The 23,076-nt window shown below is 48.0% G+C and overlaps 8 protein-coding genes across 8 annotated transcripts; 2 read left to right on the top strand and 6 right to left on the bottom strand.

Moving 5' to 3' along the window:
* Positions 1 to 1,665: 1,665 nt before the first annotated feature.
* Positions 1,666 to 4,045, top strand: EDB82DRAFT_432330 (transport protein Avl9-domain-containing protein; the record flags this gene model as incomplete). Its single annotated transcript, XM_065607716.1, has 4 exons — positions 1,666 to 1,949; positions 2,035 to 2,461; positions 2,516 to 2,740; positions 2,774 to 4,045. The coding sequence occupies 4 exons, from the start codon at positions 1,666 to 1,668 to the stop codon at positions 4,043 to 4,045; spliced, it is 2,208 nt and encodes a 735-aa protein (XP_065464154.1).
* A 332-nt stretch (positions 4,046 to 4,377) lies between these two features.
* EDB82DRAFT_264696 (Cullin) lies at positions 4,378 to 7,401 on the bottom strand. Its single transcript, XM_065607339.1, has 5 exons — positions 7,162 to 7,401; positions 7,025 to 7,111; positions 6,899 to 6,972; positions 4,951 to 6,842; positions 4,378 to 4,899 (listed from the first exon to the last, which is right to left on the bottom strand). The coding sequence occupies exons 1-5, from the start codon at positions 7,227 to 7,229 to the stop codon at positions 4,711 to 4,713; spliced, it is 2,310 nt and encodes a 769-aa protein (XP_065464153.1). The 5' UTR covers positions 7,230 to 7,401; the 3' UTR covers positions 4,378 to 4,710.
* A 556-nt stretch (positions 7,402 to 7,957) lies between these two features.
* EDB82DRAFT_508755 (uncharacterized protein) lies at positions 7,958 to 9,925 on the bottom strand. The gene is made up of 2 exons (XM_025728434.2): positions 9,400 to 9,925; positions 7,958 to 9,338 (listed from the first exon to the last, which is right to left on the bottom strand). The coding sequence occupies exons 1-2, from the start codon at positions 9,542 to 9,544 to the stop codon at positions 8,347 to 8,349; spliced, it is 1,137 nt and encodes a 378-aa protein (XP_025582801.1). The 5' UTR covers positions 9,545 to 9,925; the 3' UTR covers positions 7,958 to 8,346.
* A 1,313-nt stretch (positions 9,926 to 11,238) lies between these two features.
* Positions 11,239 to 12,122, bottom strand: EDB82DRAFT_264657 (putative alpha-1,3-mannosyltransferase). Its single transcript, XM_025728432.2, has one exon. It carries the CDS (start codon positions 11,912 to 11,914, stop codon positions 11,561 to 11,563), a length of 354 nt encoding a protein of 117 aa, XP_025582800.1. The 5' UTR covers positions 11,915 to 12,122; the 3' UTR covers positions 11,239 to 11,560.
* A 141-nt stretch (positions 12,123 to 12,263) lies between these two features.
* EDB82DRAFT_508747 (Metallo-dependent phosphatase-like protein) lies at positions 12,264 to 14,025 on the top strand. Its single transcript, XM_025728431.2, has 4 exons — positions 12,264 to 12,510; positions 12,562 to 12,685; positions 12,749 to 12,839; positions 12,895 to 14,025. Exons 1-4 carry the CDS (start codon positions 12,494 to 12,496, stop codon positions 13,902 to 13,904), a joined length of 1,242 nt encoding a protein of 413 aa, XP_025582799.2. The 5' UTR covers positions 12,264 to 12,493; the 3' UTR covers positions 13,905 to 14,025.
* A 17-nt stretch (positions 14,026 to 14,042) lies between these two features.
* Positions 14,043 to 14,973, bottom strand: EDB82DRAFT_264521 (uncharacterized protein). The gene has a single exon (XM_025728430.2). It carries the CDS (start codon positions 14,832 to 14,834, stop codon positions 14,181 to 14,183), a length of 654 nt encoding a protein of 217 aa, XP_025582798.1. The 5' UTR covers positions 14,835 to 14,973; the 3' UTR covers positions 14,043 to 14,180.
* A 506-nt stretch (positions 14,974 to 15,479) lies between these two features.
* Positions 15,480 to 17,099, bottom strand: EDB82DRAFT_264579 (uncharacterized protein). Its single transcript, XM_025728429.2, has 2 exons — positions 16,775 to 17,099; positions 15,480 to 16,695 (listed from the first exon to the last, which is right to left on the bottom strand). Exons 1-2 carry the CDS (start codon positions 16,787 to 16,789, stop codon positions 15,922 to 15,924), a joined length of 789 nt encoding a protein of 262 aa, XP_025582797.1. The 5' UTR covers positions 16,790 to 17,099; the 3' UTR covers positions 15,480 to 15,921.
* Positions 17,100 to 20,215: 3,116 nt separating this feature from the next.
* On the bottom strand, positions 20,216 to 21,845 carry EDB82DRAFT_547300 (uncharacterized protein; the record flags this gene model as incomplete). The annotated part of the gene is made up of 4 exons (XM_065609493.1): positions 20,216 to 20,485; position 20,916; positions 21,136 to 21,286; positions 21,350 to 21,845. 4 exons carry the CDS (start codon positions 21,843 to 21,845, stop codon positions 20,216 to 20,218), a joined length of 918 nt encoding a protein of 305 aa, XP_065464152.1.
* Positions 21,846 to 23,076: the final 1,231 nt, after the last annotated feature.

Below are 23,076 nucleotides of genomic sequence, written 5' to 3'. Positions count from 1 at the left end.
TAAATTGAGCTTTATTCCCCACTGATGTCCCTTACAAGGCCGTCTTCATGGATAGAGCCTTGAGAAATATTGATAAAGCTTGGACTTGTCACGTCTTTACATTCCTGTCAATTGTGTTGAGTTACCAGTGGCGCACTTAGCTTTAAACACGATGAGTTACGTATTCATCCTACTGAATTGATGTGCAGCCAATTGCCAGAAATCCGCTGAATTGATTTAATATGACTGAATAGATTCATGCCACAATGTGATGATTTGATTATAAGTCTTTCAAGAGCCTCATCGCTCACCGGCTTGTCTCCGATTGGATTAACGACTACAGTAGATACGATGCTGCCAACGCAGTTTCAGTTGACGAGATACACGTTGGCTGCCTCGAGACCTGGCTGTGTCTTGTTTTGGGCTTTTGATTGGGGGCCTCTTTGTTCCGCAAACGTGGGTTCCAAGCTTGCCAGTGACATCTAGGACATGACGGACATTCATATATGACGGATACCCTTGTGATTGTTATACCGCTTACTCGCTGGCATGGGGAGGAACAATGACAACTTGTGTGCAGTCATAGTAATGTATGCCTTGGTTCATTAGAACAGGTTGACCAAAGCTGACCCTCGACGTTTCGTTGCGTCTGCTGAGGAGAAAATGACATGCAAGACACGTCGACTTACCTTGAGACATGGGTGCGTCTGGCCAATGGCACATTAGTATGAGAATGTAGAATGGCCCAAGACCAAGGCATTGATGAATGGAATGCCACAGTACGTAGGTACTCTTTAAAGATGAGTGCGTGCGCCTTGACAATTGCGATACTACAGCTCTAAAATAGGTGTATGTAGATTAGTCGAGTTGCCATTGAGAAGTACTTACTAAATATATGACGGGGAGTTTACAAAGGCGGAGGAGAGATGTTCGATTTACGTGCTACATACATTAGTTGATTAATTTGCCATTGGCGATTAGTTCATATCCATGGTTAGTAGGTAGGTAATAAAGCAGCGAGGTAGTATCCATACAGTACTTTATTAAAGCTTTGATCCTGTATCATAGGGACGTGCTTGTTAGGAGGTAGGTAAATTGCCTGTAGTGATTTCATGGACCCCTCACATCCTCTGGTGATACTTACCTATCTTTAGACTACCTACACTGTACTAAGGGATCGGCTTGGCTTTGTTTTTTTTGTTCCAACCTCTTTCTGTTCTTGTCTCTCCCTCTCTCCCTAAAGCGATCCACCTTAATTAATTTCATCGAGGTAACGACATCTACTTGCTATCGGCAACACCATACCTCGATCGAAATCGCATATCTGGCCCACCTGTGACCGTTATGCGACGTTGAACTTTCATCGACACGCGCATCATCTGCCTCTGCAACCTCTTACAACAACCTTCTTGACCGCCTCACCAGAATTATTTCGACAACGTTTTCAAAAAGGGCTACTTGACCAAAACAGACACCCAGCTTCTCTCGAGAACTGGGCGCCTCGTCGTCCAAAACTTCTTCGCCTTCGCCCTCCACACACGAGCCAAACAAAGTCCTCTATAACGACAGAACAAGAGACACACGACTTATCGCCAGGAAAGCTCTCGGGCAAATATATTTATGGCTGACTTGTAGCATATTGCCTCCTCCCCGAAGAGAAATAAAAGAAGAAGAAAGATCAGTGCAATGAGCTCCGACGAATCTCCTCCTGTCGAATCCCCTATCGGCCTTAGCGCGCCGCCGCCCGAGTCCAACGACGACCTCAAATCTATCCTGTCGCCGATTCTGCCCTCTTCGCCCGCACCTTTCAACAAGGCCGACTTCATACCGCTCGTCACCGTTGTCGGATTTCATCATGCCAGAGGCCCCGAAGTCGAGAATTGGTTTGGAGCTCAAGAGGGGACCGATCCAGCCGCAGACTATGGCTGGTCCTTGCTACCTTTTATGGCCTTGAGCGATGGTGCGCACGCGTGAGTTCGCCCACCTGACTGCAGTCGCCTCATCTACTTGGGATGGCGACGCTTTGCTTTTAACAGTGCTGAGAACATTGGGTAGATCGGAAGAGGACTTTTCTTACTTCACACTTCTTCGCCCAGAGACAGCTACGAAGCCCGCTACGTCACTCTTTGGAATATCATGTACTCGACAGCTTGACTCAACCCAACTCATCAACCGCCCTGCCGACGTCACACGTTCCACCGTCCAAAAGGCTGTTGTGGTCATTGCCGACAGCCCTCAGTTCTTTGGCATGCTTCGCGAGCGCCTGAGTATCGTGACGCAGGCTTGGTTCGCTCAGCGCGAGTTTACCGATGTTGAGATCCTCCGCAGGTTCCAGGAGAGCTTAGCAGATGAGAAGACCAAGGGCGTGCTGAACGATCAGGTAGACCGAGACCAGTATCTCGGTATGAGTCTCCGAGAGTTGATTCACGAGTACAAATGGCAAACATTAGTTCTCCTAAAGTGCTGTCTTCTTCAACCCAAGGTAAGATCTGCCTTTGCGCCCCCTGGAATGTTCAATGCTGACGAACTTGGCTAGATGCTTTTCTTCGGCTCGAGATGTGATAAGTTGTGTATGATGCAATTTTCTCTTTTGTCCCTGATACCCGGCCTCATTCGCAACCTGCAAGACAGTGCAGACCCTGAACTCAATAGTTATGAGACGAGCCTGTCAAAGCCTACGAGTTTGCGAACTAGTGATCGCAACTCTCTGCTATGCTACATGGGTCTTCCTCTCCAGATATTTGGCAAGGTAAGTCTCGGCGTACCAAGTCGTGTCTGGCAGCAATTAACGTAGGGGCAGGGAAGCTTATTTGGGCCTTACACCCCCTTGCAACAACTTGACATTCTTGCCGACTTTGGTACAAAGTCCTACATTGTCGGCAGCACAAACTCTCTCTTGCTCCAGCAGAAAGATCGCTATAGTGATATTCTCATTAACTTGGATGAAGAATCAGTCGTTATCAACTCACAACAGCTCAGAACCGCTCTTACCCTCACAGCTGCGGACCGAAGATGGATAGATTACTTGACCCATGAGATTAACGAGACATGGGATGATGCCAATCCTAACAGACCCAAGACGTTAAAGTACGTCGGCAGCGAGGAATTTATTAGGCTACAGTTCGAGGAGTATATTCTTGCACTCATCTCATCCGTCAAATACCACAACTACCTCAATGCGAACCCAAACAACCCGAAGGCAATGCTTCCTGAGGTTGAGGGCGATCCTGTTGCCGACTTTGGCTATGAGTGGGTAGAGGCTTGGAAGCGTACCGAGAACTATCGCATGTGGAACACACACACTGATTCTCATTTATTTGACATTGTCGATCCTCGGCATCCCTGCGCAGGCGGTCTCAATATCGAGGATGTTCAACGCCGTATTGCAGAACAAGTAAAAGAGTTACACCTGGACGAGCGTTTTGCTCAAGGTCGAGAAGTCCTCGGCAGGAATCTCGCCGCCGGCCGAGAAAAGGCTTCATTTGTCCTCAACAAACTTTATGCCGATATGGAAGCTTTACGAGAAGCCCAAAGACGCCGTGCTGAGGAAGCACGAGCAGCGTCTCCCCAAGATGCATCTGGCCAGTCCACTGGATCCGATGCATCCAAAGCCGGACAGACTGGACAATCGGCCGGTGCACGAGCGGGAGCCTACATCGGTAGCTGGACCGCCTGGGCTGGCGAGAAACGTCGAACGAGTGGCTGGGGGGCTGGTTGGGGTCGCAAAGCAAACACCAAACCTGACAAGTCTGCCGATGACTCTACATCAAGCAGTCCAATTGATAGAGATTACCAGATGATCAGCGCTCCTATATCGCGAGGGGGTAGTTCGGATGAGCCGGGTCCAAGAACACAAAGAGGAACGAGCTTCAGCGAGAGTATACTCTCAGGGGTCAGCGAGCCCAGCAGCCGACCAACCTCAGGAATCAACAAGCCTTTGCCTGGCCCGCCTGTACCCACAAAGGAGGACGACGGATTTCAGACAGAGGGAGTCGTAGGTTCGAAGGACAAACTGGCTGGTGCAAGTCCTCACCCTGACGTGAATGGGGCGGCGACGAAGGATTGATGAACCAATATAGTCTGGCTATATGGGACGACCGCGCCATGGGATACATGATATGATAGCACAAACCGAACTGTGTGACTTTTCTTTTTAGCGACATCCATATATATATGACATTTAGTATAACTCGTCAGAATCTATAATTTATACTTGATTAAGTCACAACAAATCACTTTAGCCAAGCGTAAGAACGGACAAACTGAGTCTGACTGTATATGGACGCCTCTTGTTTTCAAGTGTATTTGAGACATTCTTTCCTCGCTGCAGCTCATTCTATACCCCTTTTATACCTATATCCGCACCATCATCAATACCAATAACCCAGTCTCCTGTCTCTGAGGCGTTTCTCTCTTCCAAGCCATGACAGACCCAAGAACATGTAGAACGAACATTAGGATAAAATGAAGGGGTGTTAAGGGGGGGGGGGGGGGTTGTTCATAGCACTCTGTGCTGGGTTCGAGGTGCCAACCATCTAATGTTGACCAATTCCCATCCTCATCGTTCTTGCCCGTAGCCGTTTCCTGGCCGCTCATGGCCGCTGAGATCACTGGATAATCACTCCGAGGTATACGTAGCAAGTTGGGTATACGGTGAATGATAAAACGAGGAGCAAAGGTGAGTCACCCACCTTGACCTCGTAACGATATACTGTAACAATCAATCAAGACTTAGGCAAGGTATCCTAGCTCATCATCCTCCAGACGCTCTAAGTACTCCTTGTCCAGCAGAATTTCTATGCACTTCTTGATATCGCCAACTTTAGGCACGAACCGCGACCGGATCTGGTTGATGGTCTCGCTGACTAGTTGCGTGTGCTTCATCTTCTTACGTGCCTTCATGATTCGTACGATTGCGGACTGTAAGAGAGTCAGTAAAATTCCCCGCGATTACAGCAAGCAAATCCATACCTGAAGAACCAACTTTCGATCCTCCTCGATTGTCTTGTTAGTCTCGACCTCCTCTTGCTTGGTCTCCTTGGTACCGCCAATGTTCAGATTGATGCGAATCTTTTTGCTCTTGAAGTCATAGTTGAGCTTGAAAGTTTTACCAGATCCTGGCTTTTCACCAGCTGCACCTGACATGATGAGAACCTTGGCCTTCAGAAGAACAGCAATTGCCTGGTCTGAAACCTCCTTGCTAAGTTGGGTAGCGCTGAGGATATCATCGTAGCTATAGCTGTCCTTCTCATTGAAAAGAAGTAGGATGGCCATCTGGTAGATTGATACCTGAAAAGTGTAGGGCGTCTTGCTTGCCTTGCAGTAGCTTGCCTTGATCTCACCCTTGCAAAGATTCCACATCCACGTAAGCTTACGGCCATCATGCTTGTGCTTGTAGAAGCGGGTGAATCGCTCAATCTCGGCTGCAATTTCGGGAGGCGGGTTGAAGTCAGTGTTGGCCGCTGTCAACGGCCAGAAACCTGTTCCCAAGATAAAGAAAGTTGAGTCAACTACCTTTGTCGACTCAACGCCTTCGAGGTGAACCCGAAACTCCTTGTTCAGGTCCCCTGAAATTTGCATATCCTGGAACATACGCTGGAGCTTGTTGGTATACTCAAAACCACAAGCTTCTTTGAGTTTGCTGATCATGCTGGTCTCAGCGTCATCGGAAGATGAGTTGCTGTTCACTAGACGTCGGGCAAGCATACGAGAATAAAACTTTTGGAAGACATCCTTGTCTTCGATGTACTTGAATACCGTCATTATCTGATCAAGGGTATGTTCCAATTCGGATTCCTCGATGCTTGTGCTGCTCTTTCTGAGCAAAACATCAGCGTACTTGGCCAGTAGCTCCGGCGACTTGCTGGACCCGGATTTGCACACTTCATTTCGGTTGACAAACTCTCTGCATGCGTTATCCAGAGATCGTGTGAACTCAGGTTCGTTCTTGAAAGCTCTCTCGACGAGGCCCTGGTACTGCGTGTGAATATCGAGTAGAGCATCCACATAAACCTTTGGCTCGAGCTTGTCACCTTCCGCAGACTGAATCTTTTGCACAGCAGCAAGACCAGCCTTTCTGACATGTGTCTCGAAACGGGCTCTAAGAGGATCCAGGCCATCTGGAATTCTTGATAGGAGGTTGTACATTCTGGCCATGTCCTCCTCTCGGTCGTTATCAAGAAGCACTTGGAACTCTTCTCTGAGGAGAGCTGAGTGGTCCGCAATGAGAGCTTGGTTGCAAGTCCTTTTAAGCGGAAGGGCAATGTCCCGATGCAAATACATGCCAACGCGTTCCTCTTCTTCGGCAAGACGTGTCTCAGCCTTCTTCATATATTCCACAACACTGTTCTCTGCCACAAACTGCTTCGACTCGGCAAGGTAGAATTCCTTGGTGGCAGTGAGGAACGGGCGCTCGAAATGGAAGCGATAGACATCGAGCGTGGACTTGGATGGGTCTGCTTCGTCCAGTCCCAGGGAGACGAAAGAATCCACGACCTGCTTGATTTGGCTATGCTCGATAGTCTCGCCGTTCCTTTGCTTCTCAACAAGTTTAAGGACAGCATCCATGACCTTGACGTTGACCTTCTCAAAGAGCTCCTTCCTCCATTGTACGAGATGTAGTGTGTAGACGTCGTAGATGTTCTTTTTACCCTCGTCAATCTCGCGCTTCACCCAGTGTCGGTTGAGGTAGCGGAAAAGGTGATGGATGTACTTGGCAGCGACTGTGTATCGGCCCCATTCCTTAATGTAGAAAGCGAGCAAAGCCTCGTCAGTGTGCGTTTTGCTTTGGTTTACCAGGTCCTCGAGATGGTGCTTCAGGTAATCTATAAGCTTATTGTATAACTCTTCGCCGAGAAGATGCGCTGTCAAAAGTTAGATATATCGTCCACAAGTAAAAAAACAGGCTATTTGTACTCGCCTCCTCGGTGATTATTGTGCATCGCAGGGTTCATGCCAACAGCCTTCTGAGATGTGCAAAAGTTGTGGACAGCGCTATAAGGTGTCAGTACATAACCCCAGTAAGCTACAATCAAATGCCACTAACGTATATACGCCCATGTACATCTGCATGTCGATACCCTGTTCAAGTTCGTTCATGACGCGTGCGATTCCAGCCTGTAGGTAGGTCCATCTGTTCCAGTTAGCTTCTGCACTTGGAGAGTTCTCACGCGTGCGGCTTACGTTGCCCCAATATCCTCCCTATTAGGTATGGGGGGCATCTGGCTCGGCGCGCCCATCTTTGTAGCCATTGTGCGCGAACAGCCGGATGTTGATGTTGGTTTGAGGATGGTATCAACGATGGAGGCGGGGTCGGTATCGAGGGGCTCGACGCGATGTCGTCACAGTCGACAAGGTGGGCTTGTATGGTGTAAAATTAGAAAGCAGAGCTGGAAGGCGGAAGTTCAATGCGGTGGTATGGATAATCCTCGGCGCAGTTGTTTGGAAGGAAGATGTTGTGAAGGCTGGGTCCGAGATCCTTAAGAACGAGGAAGTCTACTGTCGATTTAAGAGGCGGCTTCAGATGAAAGCAGCATGAAAGTAAGGGCTGATAAAGTTTTTGTTTTCTTTTGGAAAAAAGCAACAGATTATAAAGTTAAATCAGTCCGTACCGCGCCAAATGAGTCATGAAAAGGAAACAACTCGTGAAATGAGGGCGGTTCTTCACGGTCAAGTAAGTGTACGGGAATGGGAGGAAGATCAGGCAGTAGGTCAGACCGCAGCTGGGATGGAGAAGGCATGGCAAGGCGTAGTCCACCTTAGTTGGTTGAGGCAAGGCCACCCCTCGCTACAAGTGGCTTAGTACTTGGTTCTGCCACTTGTCACCGCTTCAGGCACGGGCAAGGGTCTGGAGAGTGTGACGAAGGGAGTCTATTTCAAGATTCCATTGTTTCAAGGCTGAGTAGTAGACGCCACGAAACACACACAGTTTATAAATTGACAGAGTTTAATGAACTGGCCTAACCTTGGAGATTCACTGTAAGGAAAAGAATGGTATATATAAAGAACTGCCAGTTAATACCACTTTTGTATTCTCAAATATTTCACCAAGAAGCATTGTACAATGTCTAGTTTTATTCATTTCATCTACTTGAGGTATCCCTGACACTAAGAAATATACGTTTTATGGGGTAGGTATGGAAGATACCTGCCTACCAATGGAGCCATGACCGTGACTGATGATGATAATACTGATAAAGGAAAAGGAAAAAGCAGCAATGAACGCTCAACACGGTCTACCGTGATATCAGAGTCAAATGTCATATCCCAACCATCCGCGCGTCATAAGCACTCCCTGCTCAAAGGGGTATCCCAAAATTCAAAAGCCAAGTCCGTTGCACCAATTCCCCATCCTAACTAACTAGGTAACTAACCATGTCCACTGTCGTCCTCACCTCCTCCCAGACGCGCCACAGTGCGGAATATGTTGACTGCAAAGTTCATCGACCAGGCAATCAATCCTAATAGCATGAATGCTGCTAGAGCCTTGGATAGGTTCCGCACTGCAGGATCGGACAGGTTGTGGTAAACAAGGCTTTCAAAGGCGAGTGCTGTACTCGCGGATTTGAAAATGATGAAAAACAGGTCGAGCAAGATCAGGGAAATCTTAGAGACTACTGATCGTAAGCCCAGAGGCTTTCCAGTGTATTCGTCCCAGATCATGTACCCAATGTATGGGATGGCCACGCAATCTACAGCGACGGCAACAATAGATTGTGTCTCCTCGGCCGAGTCCGTACTATCGACGTCTTCGAGTTGATGTATCCGTGCTGCGACACCGAGTGCGATAATCGAGGTGACCATGACGCTCAGTCTAAACATCAGGGGGGCGAGAGAATGGCGGATAGCCATATACCAGATGCGTTTATATGGGGCAAGAGTCTTCCTCTTCCGGGATATTCTGGCTTCTTCAGCGTTGTAGGGGTGTCGGGATGGCGCATCAAAATTCGGTTGTAAGTTTCGGAGAGCCTCAATATCCATCACTTTCGAGTCTTCGTTCGTCATACGACCCCAAGATGACGACTGGACAAAGTCTTGCCATGCTACGCTTGGTTGCGAGGTCAAAGCTGGTTTGTGTCCGGGCACAATAACAGGCTCTGCAGATCTCAAATGGTCCCATTTCCTACCACGCATCGAGGCGCGCCCATAACGCATAAAATGAGGAATTTTACCTCTCGTTTCCTGTCCTTGGCCTAGAAGGGGATCTTGTGGATCGACGAAGCCATCTTTTGAGACCCGTCTTTGGGGATCGCTTGGCAATGAGTTGTGTTGAGGGGGAACGGCGCGCGTGGGAGGTTGAAGAAGTCGTAGTTGGTCGTCGCTCGCCGAGCCATGCTCACCATCATAAGAATTGATCCATGCTATATTTGAGGTCAGTTTTCGAGGAACAAGCAATAACGTCTTGTACTTGTGAATGCTTACGTGGTAAGGATCGAGGAGGGCGCAGTCGGGCAGATCGGCTCGCAACAGAGCTGCTCAGCGTACGACCAGAATCATAAGTATGGGAAGAGTCGCAATGTGTGCCATTACCGGTTCCAGTTCGTGGGGGCGAAGGAGTTGGAGTCATGACTTGTGAGCGGCAACAGAAAGAAGCCTCGTCAACGATCGCTTTTGTTTATATCTTCAGCCGGATATCTTAGCCGGCGAGGGCGATCGCAAAACGCACTCAGAGCAAACTCTCATGGCAATCGATTTGTTGGAGCGCGGCTGAGCCGGCGGACACGCAGGACGGGTACCTAGAGAACAAGTGCACAACAGCGACCTGAATTGATTATGCCGTAGTGAATAAGTAAAAAGCAAGGTAAGGTAACTGGGTAATTAAACCGGTGACCGTCAAGGCTGGACTCGAGTTACGCAAGATACATGAGAGACACAGAGAACATTAAAAAAAAATATCAAAAAAAAGGTAGATATCTGTGCAATGAAAATGGGGAAATTAAGATGAGATTACGGAGAAGAGCGTCTTTCCATGTCCTTGTTCTTGGTCCCGACCTTCCATGACCAGGCGTTTCGACGCGCTGGTCTGTGCAGGCCCGTCATCCATTGACCGTTAGCGGGTGAGATTACCTGTCTCCTGTCGACTCTGAGAGCGCTAAAAGGCGTCATTGCCAAGGTTGGCTACTAATCCAAATTGCGCCGTGACCAGCCAGTGTCTTGTGCCGTTTTTCCTCCAGCATAGAATGAAATCATGAGAGAATGTCGTAAACAAGAGAGTAAATACTTGCTATTGACACAATAAACTCTGGCTTTCTCTCTATAGAGCACCACAGCACAAAATGAGATGATAAGCTTCAACTGTAATCCGTCATCCTCGCATTACCCCTGTCAATCCCAGTTTTGCCCAGAGTGGCTACGGATCATTTGCATGCCTGCTGGCTGCCTCCTTGCAGCTACGTAGATCCCATAAAAGCACGGAGCAACAGGGTCTGTCCTCAGCTACTCTATTTATACGGATACGCGGGAAAAAGTCACAGCGTTTAATTAACATCACGCGACAGACAGACTGCCTTGCCCCATAGATAGCGCCTAACACGTATCAGAATCAGAAAGCTTTTCTAGATTGTCATTTCAGCTTCCACATGGCCACTTCCTAACAATAATGTCAGACAAATCTTATTTTCTATCATTTACCAGTAGTAGTGAATTCTCCGATTCTCCAACAACCCGCCGGTACTTGCAAGCAATTTGTCTCCACTCAAATCTATGTCATGGCGATGGTAGCTGACCCCAGTCCGCCTTCCAACTGGTTGTCCAGGACTGAGGTATTTGTTGGAGATGGATATTCATACTCACGAGTTTCTGTTGGTTCTTCTTTTGCGCATGCGTCAGAGGTTACACTTATTCTGTCCACTGTAGTCATGTCCCTCAGATACCTTCCAAATCTTGATTTAAACAAATTCAAGCTCGAAAGCTGCATCAAAGCGGGTAATCCAGCATAAGATCCAATTACTATGATGAGTTATTGTTCAGTCATATTCGTAGTGGATGTTGAAAGTTGATGAAATTAGTTGCGTCCAATCAGGCCTCAATAAAACAATCTTCAACTCGTTAGGCTCTAATTCCCGGTTTTAGCTCATCGACTCCACAGCTAACCACTAACATAATAGTTACCTTAGTACCTATATCATATGGATAATATCTCAACGAGTAAGTCAGTCATCATTCCATAGCAGACACGATACAGACCACACCAACTATGGTTTTGAATGTTTTTGATTTTCTAGTATTTCGTCAGATTGTTTTCTTCAATACAATTCCTTTGGAACCGCATCAAAATATGCTGTTGAAGTACGGCTCAAAATAATGTTGACCTCAATGAAGTTGATGTATAATCCGGTCTTCCAAGGCCTGGGCAAACCCCTCTTCAAAAATAGTCCATCCCGTATTTTAGTATTTGTAAGGCCGTAAGTGTTGGCCAGCCAATATTTCGTGATAAATAGCTAAACAAGCCAAACGAGAGCTGGCAGGAGATCGCCCCTCCAGTCCATTTTCGTAGCTGTCAAGGCTATTGGTATCGGTATGTGATTGGGTGTGAATGTGCTCGATGTAGTCTGAATGAAGTTGTTGGAACAATTTCCGTCGGTCATCGCCCCGCCTCATTATCGTTCTTATGAAAACCCAGCCATTCGCCTAACACGCCTCCTGGCTTCGGTAGAGGACATTCCCTCTTGGCTCTGTCGTGTGCGTTTTCAGATTCCTCGGTTGACACATCATTGAATTGGACGATTCCATCTTCGACCTTGGGATTGGCATCCTTTCTCCTCCACCTTAATCGTCGACCATTTTCGTCAACCATAATATCTCCATCGGCGAATCGGGCTCGGGGAACAGGACAAGGAAGCATATGAGGGATTGTGACGACAATAAAGCAGGCGGCGACGGTCGTTGCGAAGAGCGACGACGTCATTCGCGACTTTGGGTGAAGGAGTGGTGGCATGATATGAGGCCGGGATCCAGAAAGCGGGCGGTCGTTCGAGAAGGGATTAAAAGTCTCAATTGGTCGTTAGCGGATGATTCAATGGATTGAGGATACCATTGAACTCACATAACGACCGTAGCATCGTCCTCTCGACACGCGTTGACCAGGTCCACGAGCCAGTGTTATCGAGCGATTTGTGGTGGTGATCCAGAAATCCGGAGTGCCCAGTCAAACCTGAGTTATGTTATGCTTCTCATTGGCTACCGGTTCAAGGGAATGTTGTCGGCATCGGTGGAACGTAAGGCCGATAGAAACAACCTTTCGCGGGGCAGCAGTTTCCAGGTTAGCTCCACCTCGATAAGGCTGCTATCATCGGATAGAGCGTCACTCACCGGCGCGAATCACGAAATCTCCAAATCTATCTCCAACACACACGCGACCAGCTTTTAGTTTTCCCCAAGCATTGTCTTTGGCGGCAGATCGCAAACCCAAGTTATACTTTGGTATATATCTACCTATCCTAATCTTTTTATTTCGACGCCCTCCGAACAATATTTTGCCCGGCGCGCACCCCAAGCGTCACCCACTCCCGCAATAATGAGCGACCTTGACAAGTAAGGCTTAAAGCCCGATCGCCAATCACCGGACTGACCTTTTGATCATAGGGCCATTGCGCAACTGCGCGCATGCCGACCGATCCCAGAGGCACAAGTTCGTGAGCTCTGCCACAAAGCGCGTGAGCTTTTAATAGAAGAGGGAAACGTCGTCACTGTAACGGCGCCAGTCACGGTATGCGTTGTTCCTTATTGAAGGCATCTGCTGTGTCTCGACAACGGCTGATATCCCTGGCAGATATGCGGTGATATTCATGGCCAGTTCCACGACCTGATGGAGCTATTCAGAGTTGGTGGCGATGTTCCTGATACAAATTACCTTTTCATGGGTACGACTTTTCATCCGGTGTTGCAAATCTCATCTGGACTAACACAAATTTCTAGGCGATTTCGTCGATCGCGGTTTCTATTCACTAGAATCATTTCTACTCTTACTCTGCCTCAAGGTCCGATACCCCGACAGAATGACTCTAATTCGTGGCAACCACGAGTCTCGCCAGATAACGACAGTCTACGGCTTTTACGATGAATGTATAAGAAAGTATGGCAGTGCTAATGTATGGCGCTACTGTTGCGATGTCTTTGACTATCTAGCGCTTGGTGCAATCGTGCTGGGTGCCTCAAACACAATGTCTCCTGGTGTGGAGCCTGTCGACGACGAGACTGAAATCGAGGTTTGCGACCAGAACGGCTCCATAATGAGTCGATTCCCCCGACGCCGACCAGATGGAAGTTCGCAAGACCAGCTTCAAAGCCCAGGCGGAACGGCCATGGATAAAACTGGACCACCAGGCTCGGGCGCCTCAGGGTCCAGTGGCGGCTCAGTCGGAAATCCAGCCGGGGCAGTACTCTGCGTTCATGGTGGCCTAAGTCCCTTGGTCGATACAGTGGATAAGATCCGACTGATAGATCGAAAGCAAGAAGTACCCCATGAAGGCGCAATGTGTGATCTCCTCTGGTCCGACCCTGACGAGATCGATGGCTGGGGTCTCTCGCCGCGAGGAGCAGGCTTCCTTTTCGGTGCAGATATTGTCAAAGTCTTCAATCACCGCAACGACCTCAGTCTCATTGCACGCGCTCATCAACTTGTCATGGAAGGTTTTAAGGAAATGTTTGACGCATCCATTGTCACTGTTTGGTCCGCTCCAAACTACTGTTACCGATGCGGCAATGTCGCTGCTGTCCTCGAACTCTCTGAAGATGAGTCTGGCACGGGTCTTTTTGCCCGAAGCAACGGTGATGTTGGGAGGAGTGATGGCGGTGCTGGAGCTATGATGGACGGCAGTATGCCCCCAAGGAGCGGACCTGCGCGACGCTACAGAGTCTTCCAAGCTGCACCTCAAGATTCGCGAGGCATGCCTGCTAAGAAGCCGGTTGCTGATTACTTTTTGTGATTGGATAGATAGGTAGTATACGTTTGGCATTTGTTTTCTTGATCGCTATGCATAAGGTGGTCTTTACATTGGCAGATTCATTAGGGTTTTTTTTGGGGGGATTATGGATACGGCGCGGGAGTTGTACTAATTCAAAATTCATTTTCTTTTGCTGCCTGACTAAGGGGTATCACTGCTAATACGCCATACAAATGCTAAACAGCCTACACAACAGTATCTGACGATTGATGTATCGAACATTCCGTCGCAGGACTCCAATAAAATGGCCAAACAAGCTCATACAATGAAAACACCCCCTGGTCCTTCTCTTGGTTCGGCTTCTACTCGGTCGCCAAACTTTTTCAAGCTTTCCAAAGCAAGCTGCAAATTATCAAAACTTTCAATGGCTCCCCAGTTCACCGATTCAGGATGATCGTACACTGTCGTCAGAAACTGAATGGCCATGACAAGTTCTTCTTCTCTCTGCTGTTCACGTGCCTCTGAGGTCAAGAGATACGGCATCTGGTCAAAAACGGCATGTAGCTGCTCTTGTTCTTGGTCGGAAGGCTTTCTAGCCTTTTTGCAGATATCAGTGATGAGAGTAAGTATAACGATACCGGCATTGACGTCGTCATTATGAAAAGGTGAACCTGCACTCGAACCATTGCTTGTTGGGTTAGTTTGACTGTTCACTTCCCGAGATTCTTGTAGTGATCTCTCACTTGGTTCGGGTTCGGCCTCTTCTTCTCCAGCTTTCTCTTCGCACTTGTCTCTCTGCTGCGTTGGAGCGTGTTGTGAGGGCCTTTTTTTCGATAGTCTGAGCGGCAGGGACTTGGACCAGACGTCCTTTGCCGGTCCTTGACTAAAATCTGCTTTGATCTCCTTTTGGTTATTTTTTGCACTTTCCTCAAAGGGTTCCTGGCAAAGTGCCTTGCTCGTCTTCCCACCCATGTTGGATGCAGTTTATTCCACTCCTTTGTTGGAAGCAGACGATTTGCGTATGATGTAGGAGTGGTGGTTAAAGTTGGAGTTGCTACTCTGACTTTGATTTGCGGAAGACCACCGATGGGTGCAATTAAATATACGCTCGATCTCCGAAGGGTCGAATAGATTTGTTCGCTGATAAAACCTTGGCTTGATGCAGAATGCGACATGATTGAAAGTTGAATGAAGCATCGAGTATGGATATCAAATGGCTTTTATGGTTCTGATTGAACATTTGCGCAGTTCAAGGTAGAGTATTCAGGGTGTTCTCGAGCGATTGTTCACCTTGTATTTCACAAAGAAACAAAGAATGTTCAACTCTTGGGCCTTCTCTTCCTGTCCTGTCAGGCATTGTCCTATACTTGGAAGCGTGGCTCGTCGCTTGGTCGTTGTCTTGGAGATCGCGATTGGTGTGAAGTACTGTATGCGTAATGAAGCGAGTTGGAACTAATATGTCATTTGATATAAGTTGTCTTTGTTGTGATCTATCTCTCTGATACTTGCTGGCAATCTCTTTGTCCATCAGCACAGGTTGTTCGAATGACCTCTGTGAGTGTTCGAGTATGGCATTGCATCGACTGTCCGTAGAGAGTAGATTAGTACCAGGCCTTTGTTCTTGCAGTGCAAAAGTTCGAGAAAACATCGTATAAACGGTCTCGAGCCTCTTTGAGCAATCCTTTCTTCGCTGCGCTATGATCGAAGTTTGGCGAATGAACAAATCGTATCAACACTGAATTATGTCTCTTCAAGTTACCAGCGCTGTATCATGTAAACCGGGTCGAAACAGGACTGTGGACCGTCGGGACTCCGTCTCGCCTTGCCATTCATAACCCATCATCTTGGCTAAGGTACGTAGTATATTCATTGATCGGTACTGGGGCGGAACCGGTCATCGTCGACTCTGCTTCGTGCGGAGTTGGTTTTATGGGAAATATCACAACACTGAAGTAGATTTTGAGAGTGTTTCAGGGTGAGTGCCGGAAGATTTTGAGGCCCACGGGGGCCGCATAATCCATTGGGTCGGTGAAAAGCCTTCTGCATGATCGTTATCCAGTCAACACGGCCCCGGAGGGCCGCCATCCTGTCCAACCGGGTTATGAAAGGTATTCATTGGCAAAGTGTAGCCCAACGATGACGAGACATCTGTTTGCATAGGTGCCACAGAATAGCTATGCCGACGAGGATCATCCACCAAAGGCCCTTGTGCAGTGATAGAATGATAACCTTCGGTTCGCGAGACTTGAGGGTCAGAAAACATGTGCGAAGTGTATTGCTGAGGGTGCATCGACGAAGTGATCGAGTGCCTTGGCACTGGCGTCGAGACGTTAGAAGGGAGTGGTCGATTATGGGTGTGGGCATATGCTGGACCAGGCTGAATGGACTGGCCAGGCTCCCATAGAGAAGAACTGCTTGTAGATCCACTGGCGATAGATGGTTCACGGCTATCCTGCGGGGGGATAACGTAAGACATGCCCGTTTCAAGAGTTGCAGGTCTTCTGGGAGCAATAATCTGTTGGAGGGATTGGACGCTCTCGCTTGGCGTGTTGGAGGCGAAGGAAGATAATGTTGTCTGGTCTGTTTGTGTCACCGTCCCAGAGGTTAAGTAGTTAGATATGTAATCATCGCCGATTCCATGTCGGTTGAGAAGACCACGAAGCTGCCTGTTCTCCTCTGCAACCCTCCGCGCAGCGTGTTGTACCTCTGAAGACGCCTCGACACCCTGAAGCTCGTACACTCGAAGTCGTTGCTCCAATTCTTGAAGATACTCTCTCCTGCGGGCCCGGGATCTTCTTTGATTATCTCTGATCCGGGCAAGGTTGGCTTTTTGCTAAAAACAGGGACACTCTAGTGTTAGGAGCGATGGACGAAGAGGGGGAAAGGAGGCAGACAAAAGGACAGGAACGTACTGCTGGTGTGGACATTGGGCCGTTTCTAGATGTAGCAAAGCAAGCGTTTTCAAAGTGCGTCGAGAGTTGGCATCCAGGTAGCTCAGGAATCCAACAACGACTACCTTGCGAGAACACCGTAAGGTTGGTCAAATAACACTGATCAGGAGCAACAGGAAGTGCTCAAGACAGGTGCGAGAGCTCAAGATGGGTCAAGCTGAAATAGTTCAGATGAGGAGAACCCAGGTCTAACGGGACGCTTTCCCTTTTATCGAAAAGATTGATGGGGCACGGGAGTGACATATACCTGGGTGTTTATAAAGACTTAAGATGACAAGCTCATGAGAGGGCCCGCTACTACATGGAAATGTCAGCCACAGCGGCAAATATTTTCTTTTGTAGAGGGTGAAAGAATACAGAAAGATTGGGGGCCTCTACTACAATATGAAGGAAGTAGTAGATACATGTATAGAGGGCTCGGAGAAACCCATCAACGGACGAGGCAGCCCTATTGGGAGAACGACGACCGAGCTGGAGCGGGACGGACGAGACCATTCAATGCTAGTTGTGTAGAGAAAGCTACAGGGCTGCGCTATGAAATAAAAGTTATGAACTAACTCCAATCCCAGCGCAAGTCAATCTGCGACAAAAGAGCCGGTCAAGTGAGTAGTCAGGGAGTCAGGGGACCGGGCGAGCGAGCAGCGCGCCACCAACTCGATATGCGGGAAATGGTAACAAGCCACACTTGGGCACTGCTCTTGACTTGTCTATTCGCAATCCCATCCAAATCTCGTTGCATTTGTGGACTAAGAGGCAAACGAAGTTACGCTCGCAGCGTCACGGTGCTTACGCGAGGGCGTGCAATAAAGATTAGACAGGTGTCCCACTAGTAAAGGAGATGTATATCATGTTATAGGCCTTAATGAGATGGCCTAGGGATGTGGCATGGTAAACTGTATCGGAGCTTGTGAGAAGGGATTTCATTGAGCACGTGTGTTAAGTTGCAGTTGATTGAACAGGAGGTGATGCCGCATGCAAGCTGCCCAGGGATCTTGTCACTTGAGGTAGTGGCTGAGAAGGTTTTGAGTTCGTGGAAAGCGGAGAGGGAGCTGAATGACGGAGGTCCGGGACAACAGAGGGGATGAGGATCAAAAGGTCAATGTTAGCGATTCGATGAATGGGCTTCGTTCTATGGTCAGGGAGAAACCCATCAACAACGACGTGATTCGGTGACTACCAGCCCAAGAGCTCCGAGAACACGGCTACCAGACGACACATCACACCCACTTTGGAAAAGTCGCTGCAGAAGAAGACGGGTTGGCGTGAGCCGTTATTGCCCCCTTGTGGCGATAAGGTGGGTGTAAGTCAGACAGGGTGCACTATACGGAGATCATTGCTGAGCCACGCGCTCATAAATACACATCCTTGACTTGAAATCGAATTGGAAAGACCTTGGAGAGTCGAAAGTATCGAGCCCTCCCAAATCGTCCAACAGTGCGAGGTTCACGCAATTGTGCAGAATTGCTTGAAGAAACTGCACGGTATTGTCGGAGACCGATGCATCAGAACATGGCCTTCTTTGTCTGTAAGGCAGGTAGCTAATTAATCGAGGGGCGGCTCTTACCTCTGAGCTAATAAGTTCCATGTCAAGGTCAAGGTTAGCTAGCATCTTGATGAGAATTACCTAGCCCGCTGACAGGCATCGTGTTTGGTCTAGGTAGTAGCAGGTAGGTCATGACGGAAAGTGTGGACCCCTAGGGGTAAACTGGACCATTCCCCAGTTGCCAGTAAGGGCTAAGCTTTGGTGGAGGAGTTGCCGGGCGCCGTTTTCATTTTTCGAGATAGGATACCGTCCTGTAGGTACTGAACAGGTCAATAAAGGACAGTACACAAAGACTGGGATAACGCTAAGTATGCACGGTCTGTCACGGTTAGTGGACGGGAAACATTGGAACGGGAAGAAATACATAGCAGATTGATAGCAATAGAGATGTCGTATATCGCCGTTGAAGGCGTTTCAGGCGTTGACTGGTGGATCGACATTACTTACAGCCCAGGTGTTCTGGTACTGTGGTACAAAAGATAGGTTGCCCGAACTCCATGGGCCCGACGGCGTGTAACTTGGGCCCGGCACCAACGGCCAAGCATAACAGCAAGAAACGGTGATGATTGGGTTCAGGAGAGGCAGCCCAAAGCCAGGATCCATGGATCCGTTATCCGTACGAAGCGATTCGAAACGGGCGCAAAATTCAAGAAAAGCAACATCTTGAAGCGCTGTATCGAAAATTCGAATTTGGCGACGACAGAGTGAAGGCCTAGAACCAGTTGCGCGAATGTAGGACAGGGAGGGTATCCATGCATGAATCAATCAACGCGGCGGTTCAAGTTGTAACGGCACAAAGACAAGCCTCTCCTCTCCTCTCCATCCAGCACAGTGCCGTACAGTACAATGCAGAGGTTGGGAGGCAAACCATAGGAAGCTCATCAACGAGGTGGTGGTGATTGAATTGCCTTTTCTAGATATGTACTCAAGGTTCGAGGTGAAATGACAGTGTCATGATACGATGAGCCGAGTTTTAGCTGTATGACGATGGCCATGGAAGCTGAAGAGGTAGGAAGTAATCACCAAGGGAACATTGTCATGTGCCTTCCTACCTGGTAGTTCTGCACTACGGTACCATTTAATTCCCTTCCCCAATTTCCAGGAAGGGAGCCAACTCCACTGTTTCCCTTTAGTGGTTAGAGCCCCCTAATCTCGATCTTCGTCAGGGAAGGAGAGAGGCTGTTCCAAGGGTTTGGGACTCAACGTCTGAATGTGGCTGAGGGACTCAAGATCCAGACCCTGTCTCCACCTCGGCAAATGCCGACCAACCACTCAACATAAAGTTATTAAACATGACATGCCGGATTCAAATACTGACTGCATTGAGACAACAGAACAAAATGGTGTTTTTTTCCTTATTACCTCCGTTACTATATGATTCTACAATTCGTATATCAATCAATCTTGGTATGATGCGTATTCGATACAATACATAAACTAGAGTTTGCCAAAACATAAAACGACCAACTCATCATTCAAAACACATCATTTTTATCAGACCTTCTCCATTTATTGTCAGGCTTTTTCAGCCGCTTATGTGATACGTCAAACAAAACATGCCATGGGCATAGTCGCGTAATCCCAGCACCGTGGTAATGGTAACGGAGGCTACCGGATTTGTGTTCCGCAGCGACTATTACAAGTATAGTAGAATACATCCAAGCTGAACAACTGCATAATACGCCATCTGAGAGACAAAAATGGAAAGGGGGACCTATTGGCATCCACGATCCATCCACTGCAATGCAGTATACGTAGGCCATCAACCATCAGCCGAGGACCTCGGTAGGTGTAACAATAAACCAAGTTCGGTCCGGTGCCTATTCGCAATCTGTGTAACATGAGAAACCTCTTCAACTCTAAGCCTGAGAGATACTTTCACGCAGAATCTCTTGGTAAAATGTGCAGCAAGTAGGTGAGTGGTAATGATTGTTGTCCCTGACTTGTCCCGACTTCCGAGGCCCACTGTTGTCCGCCTCGGTCACGGAGCTGCCGGTGAGAGTGGGTCCCTCCATGCGCCGGGTATTGTTTCTCATTCGGCGTTCCCTTTGCTCAATTTTTCCTCCCTTTGACTCTTTTTTCTTTCTTTTTGCTTCTATTTCCTGTTGATGGATGCATCCAAAAAATGACTCTCTCGGGTATTACAACTGTAAACCCAGTTCTTAATGAATGTATCAGCCAAGCATATCATCCAACCAGCCGAACAACGTCCGCTGCCGACTTCCAATAATAAGCCGTCGAGTCAGTTACGGCGCTTGAAATTTTATCTCGGCTGGGATGCAGACACCGACACCGACTCAGAGCGAGAGTCAGGCTCATGCAGGACAGAGTAGATTGACTCTCAGATCCCAGCCGAGCTGAGTTGTCGGTCCGTCTTTCAACATGTTCGGAAAATTATTTTCAGTTGGCAGGTATGTATGCATGTCTGGATACGTAACATCCACGCAATGTTCACGATTCAGGCGGTCAAGGGACGAGAGAAAAACGTGGCAGTTGTGTAAATTTTAAACATGACAGCTTCACCGACGGACGATACGTCCCATTGTTGCATTGTGTTACCCTTTCTCTATATTTCAGCGCTCTCATCCCTGTATGTCTTTGTTTTTCCTGACTCAAGCATCAACGATAGGCTGATATTCGTACTCCAGCCAGAAGTATCGTGTACTTCAACCTTTTTCACGGATGGTGTAGTACTTACATCGATCCCGCGAGCTATTCCCATCCCTTCCTCCCTAGCTGCCCGGGGTCGAGTCATGGCATTTTGCACGATAAATCTTACCAGCTTGTCAACCACGTGTTGAGCTGCTTCAAGTAGACTTCGTCTCGAAACACCGTCTCAAACTCGTCCCTCTTTGAAAACATGGTGAGCCCATCTGCCGTCGCCTGAGTTTGAGAGAAGCGCTGTCTTGCCGCTCGAAACTCTTGTGCAGCTTGTTGAAACTTCTATTCTGCTTGTGTCATCAATGTTGCTTTGAGGCACTGTGCGCAGAAACTTGGGATCCAGCCCTGGTCTGGCAATGTCCTCGGTAACAGATGAAGTCCTTCTTTGGTCAAGGACCTGGCTGGAATTGCGTGTCCACACCCAGGGTAAGCAAGTTTACTTCGACAGAAGGGGCAGGTATCCTGAGTCTTGAACCACTTTTCGAGGCAACTTGAGCAAGCAGCATGTCCACACGGCATTAAACTGAAATCAGACTCGTCAAGCGGCTCTGCATCGTACCTGATCTGACAGTTCGCTTGATGACATATTTGGCACTCTAGTCTGATTGGCTCATCTATCAGGAACGTAACCTTGGGAAATGGGATAAACGACTCTTCTGGGTCGTAGCATCGATGAGGCTGAAACCACGGGGCAAACCATGGCAGTATTTTGGACTTGATCCATGATCCAGGAGTCGATTTTGTGCTGGTTTGCTGGGATTGTGTTTTAGGCTGTGTAGTAGCCCGGGTTCTTAGGTATCTCTTTCGAGGAAGCGTCTGGGTCGCCATTGTGCAATACCTGCTGCGAAGGCTATTTTTAAATTATGTAAGTTGGTATTAGTAACACTGATTGAGAAAAAATATCGCTACCCTGGTATTTAAACATCTAATTTGACAGCTGGGGGGTTGTTGTTCGAATATCCTTTGTCAGGGACAGGTTGCTTTCCATTCGTGTTCACTGTTCGATTCGATGTTCGACGTCTCAAAGCATCGACTTACGAAAAGACGTCTTGCAGTCAAAGGAGATCACTGAACAGTCTATTTCATTCTTCCACGTGTCCTGGCACTTATCATTGATGTTCTATGAACCCCGCGAACGAACGGCTAAAGCTTCTCCAATAGTAGCGCCGGACTCAATATTGAATAGATACACTTCATCATTCTATTCTTAGGGTCTAAGTGAACGAGTTGCAAATGAGCGAGACAAAGTCAGTGGGACCTGGGTTCTCACGACAAATTCCCCAATTGAGGAAAGGTCACAACTTCGATTAACGACCAGGATCCATTAGTTGTAGATCACCATATTACAACGTCTTATAACGGATTAGCTATGCCATCTCATCATACTATGAAACATTTAGTCCTTTTCATGCCTGCTTCTCTTCATTAACAATGTGTCATTCGACCTTCAGCCGCGGAAGAAGTACCCAGTATGTGGAGATATTGGGGAAATTAGAGTGACATGTCGCAAGAGATCTTGTGCATCCTTTCCCGATGCCGATATACTTGCAGTAACCCTTGGTCGCATGCTTACAAGACTGACCTTTCAACATACTAGATCATATGGTAGGTAGGGACTATGCCAGGTAGACAGGTATTTCTGCATGAACATCCTATTCAGGTGGTTAACTACGCCGCGCGGCACAAAACCACCCGACAATCCAATCATCTCTAGACTTTACGTTCTGTGCAGAAAATCCTCAAATTTTGAGGTGCGTCCAAGGGTCTTAGTTGTTGTATAATGATTCGTTGCCTCCAGTTCACCATTTTCAGTCTTTTTCATGATAGAACTTGAAAGGAGACTGGTCATGTCCTGACCAAGGTCTTCTCAGATGCATTCAGACCCAGTGCCCAGACCAAGCTTAGCTAGTAAAGCGCCCCAGAGGCTGTGCATCATCCAAAGGTTAATTTGTGTCCGACCGAGAATGCTCAGGCTAAAGCTAGGCTTCGGAACCGGAATTAGGAAATCAAGGATCAGGTCCGGGACAGTTTCCGGTCTCCGGGACTTGGATCGGTAAAT

Source organism: Fusarium venenatum (genome assembly GCF_020744135.1).
Source record: "Fusarium venenatum strain MPI-CAGE-CH-0201 chromosome Unknown EDB82scaffold_3, whole genome shotgun sequence".
NCBI lineage: Eukaryota > Fungi > Ascomycota > Sordariomycetes > Hypocreales > Nectriaceae > Fusarium > Fusarium venenatum.
This window is presented reverse-complemented; position numbering and strand designations above follow the sequence as displayed.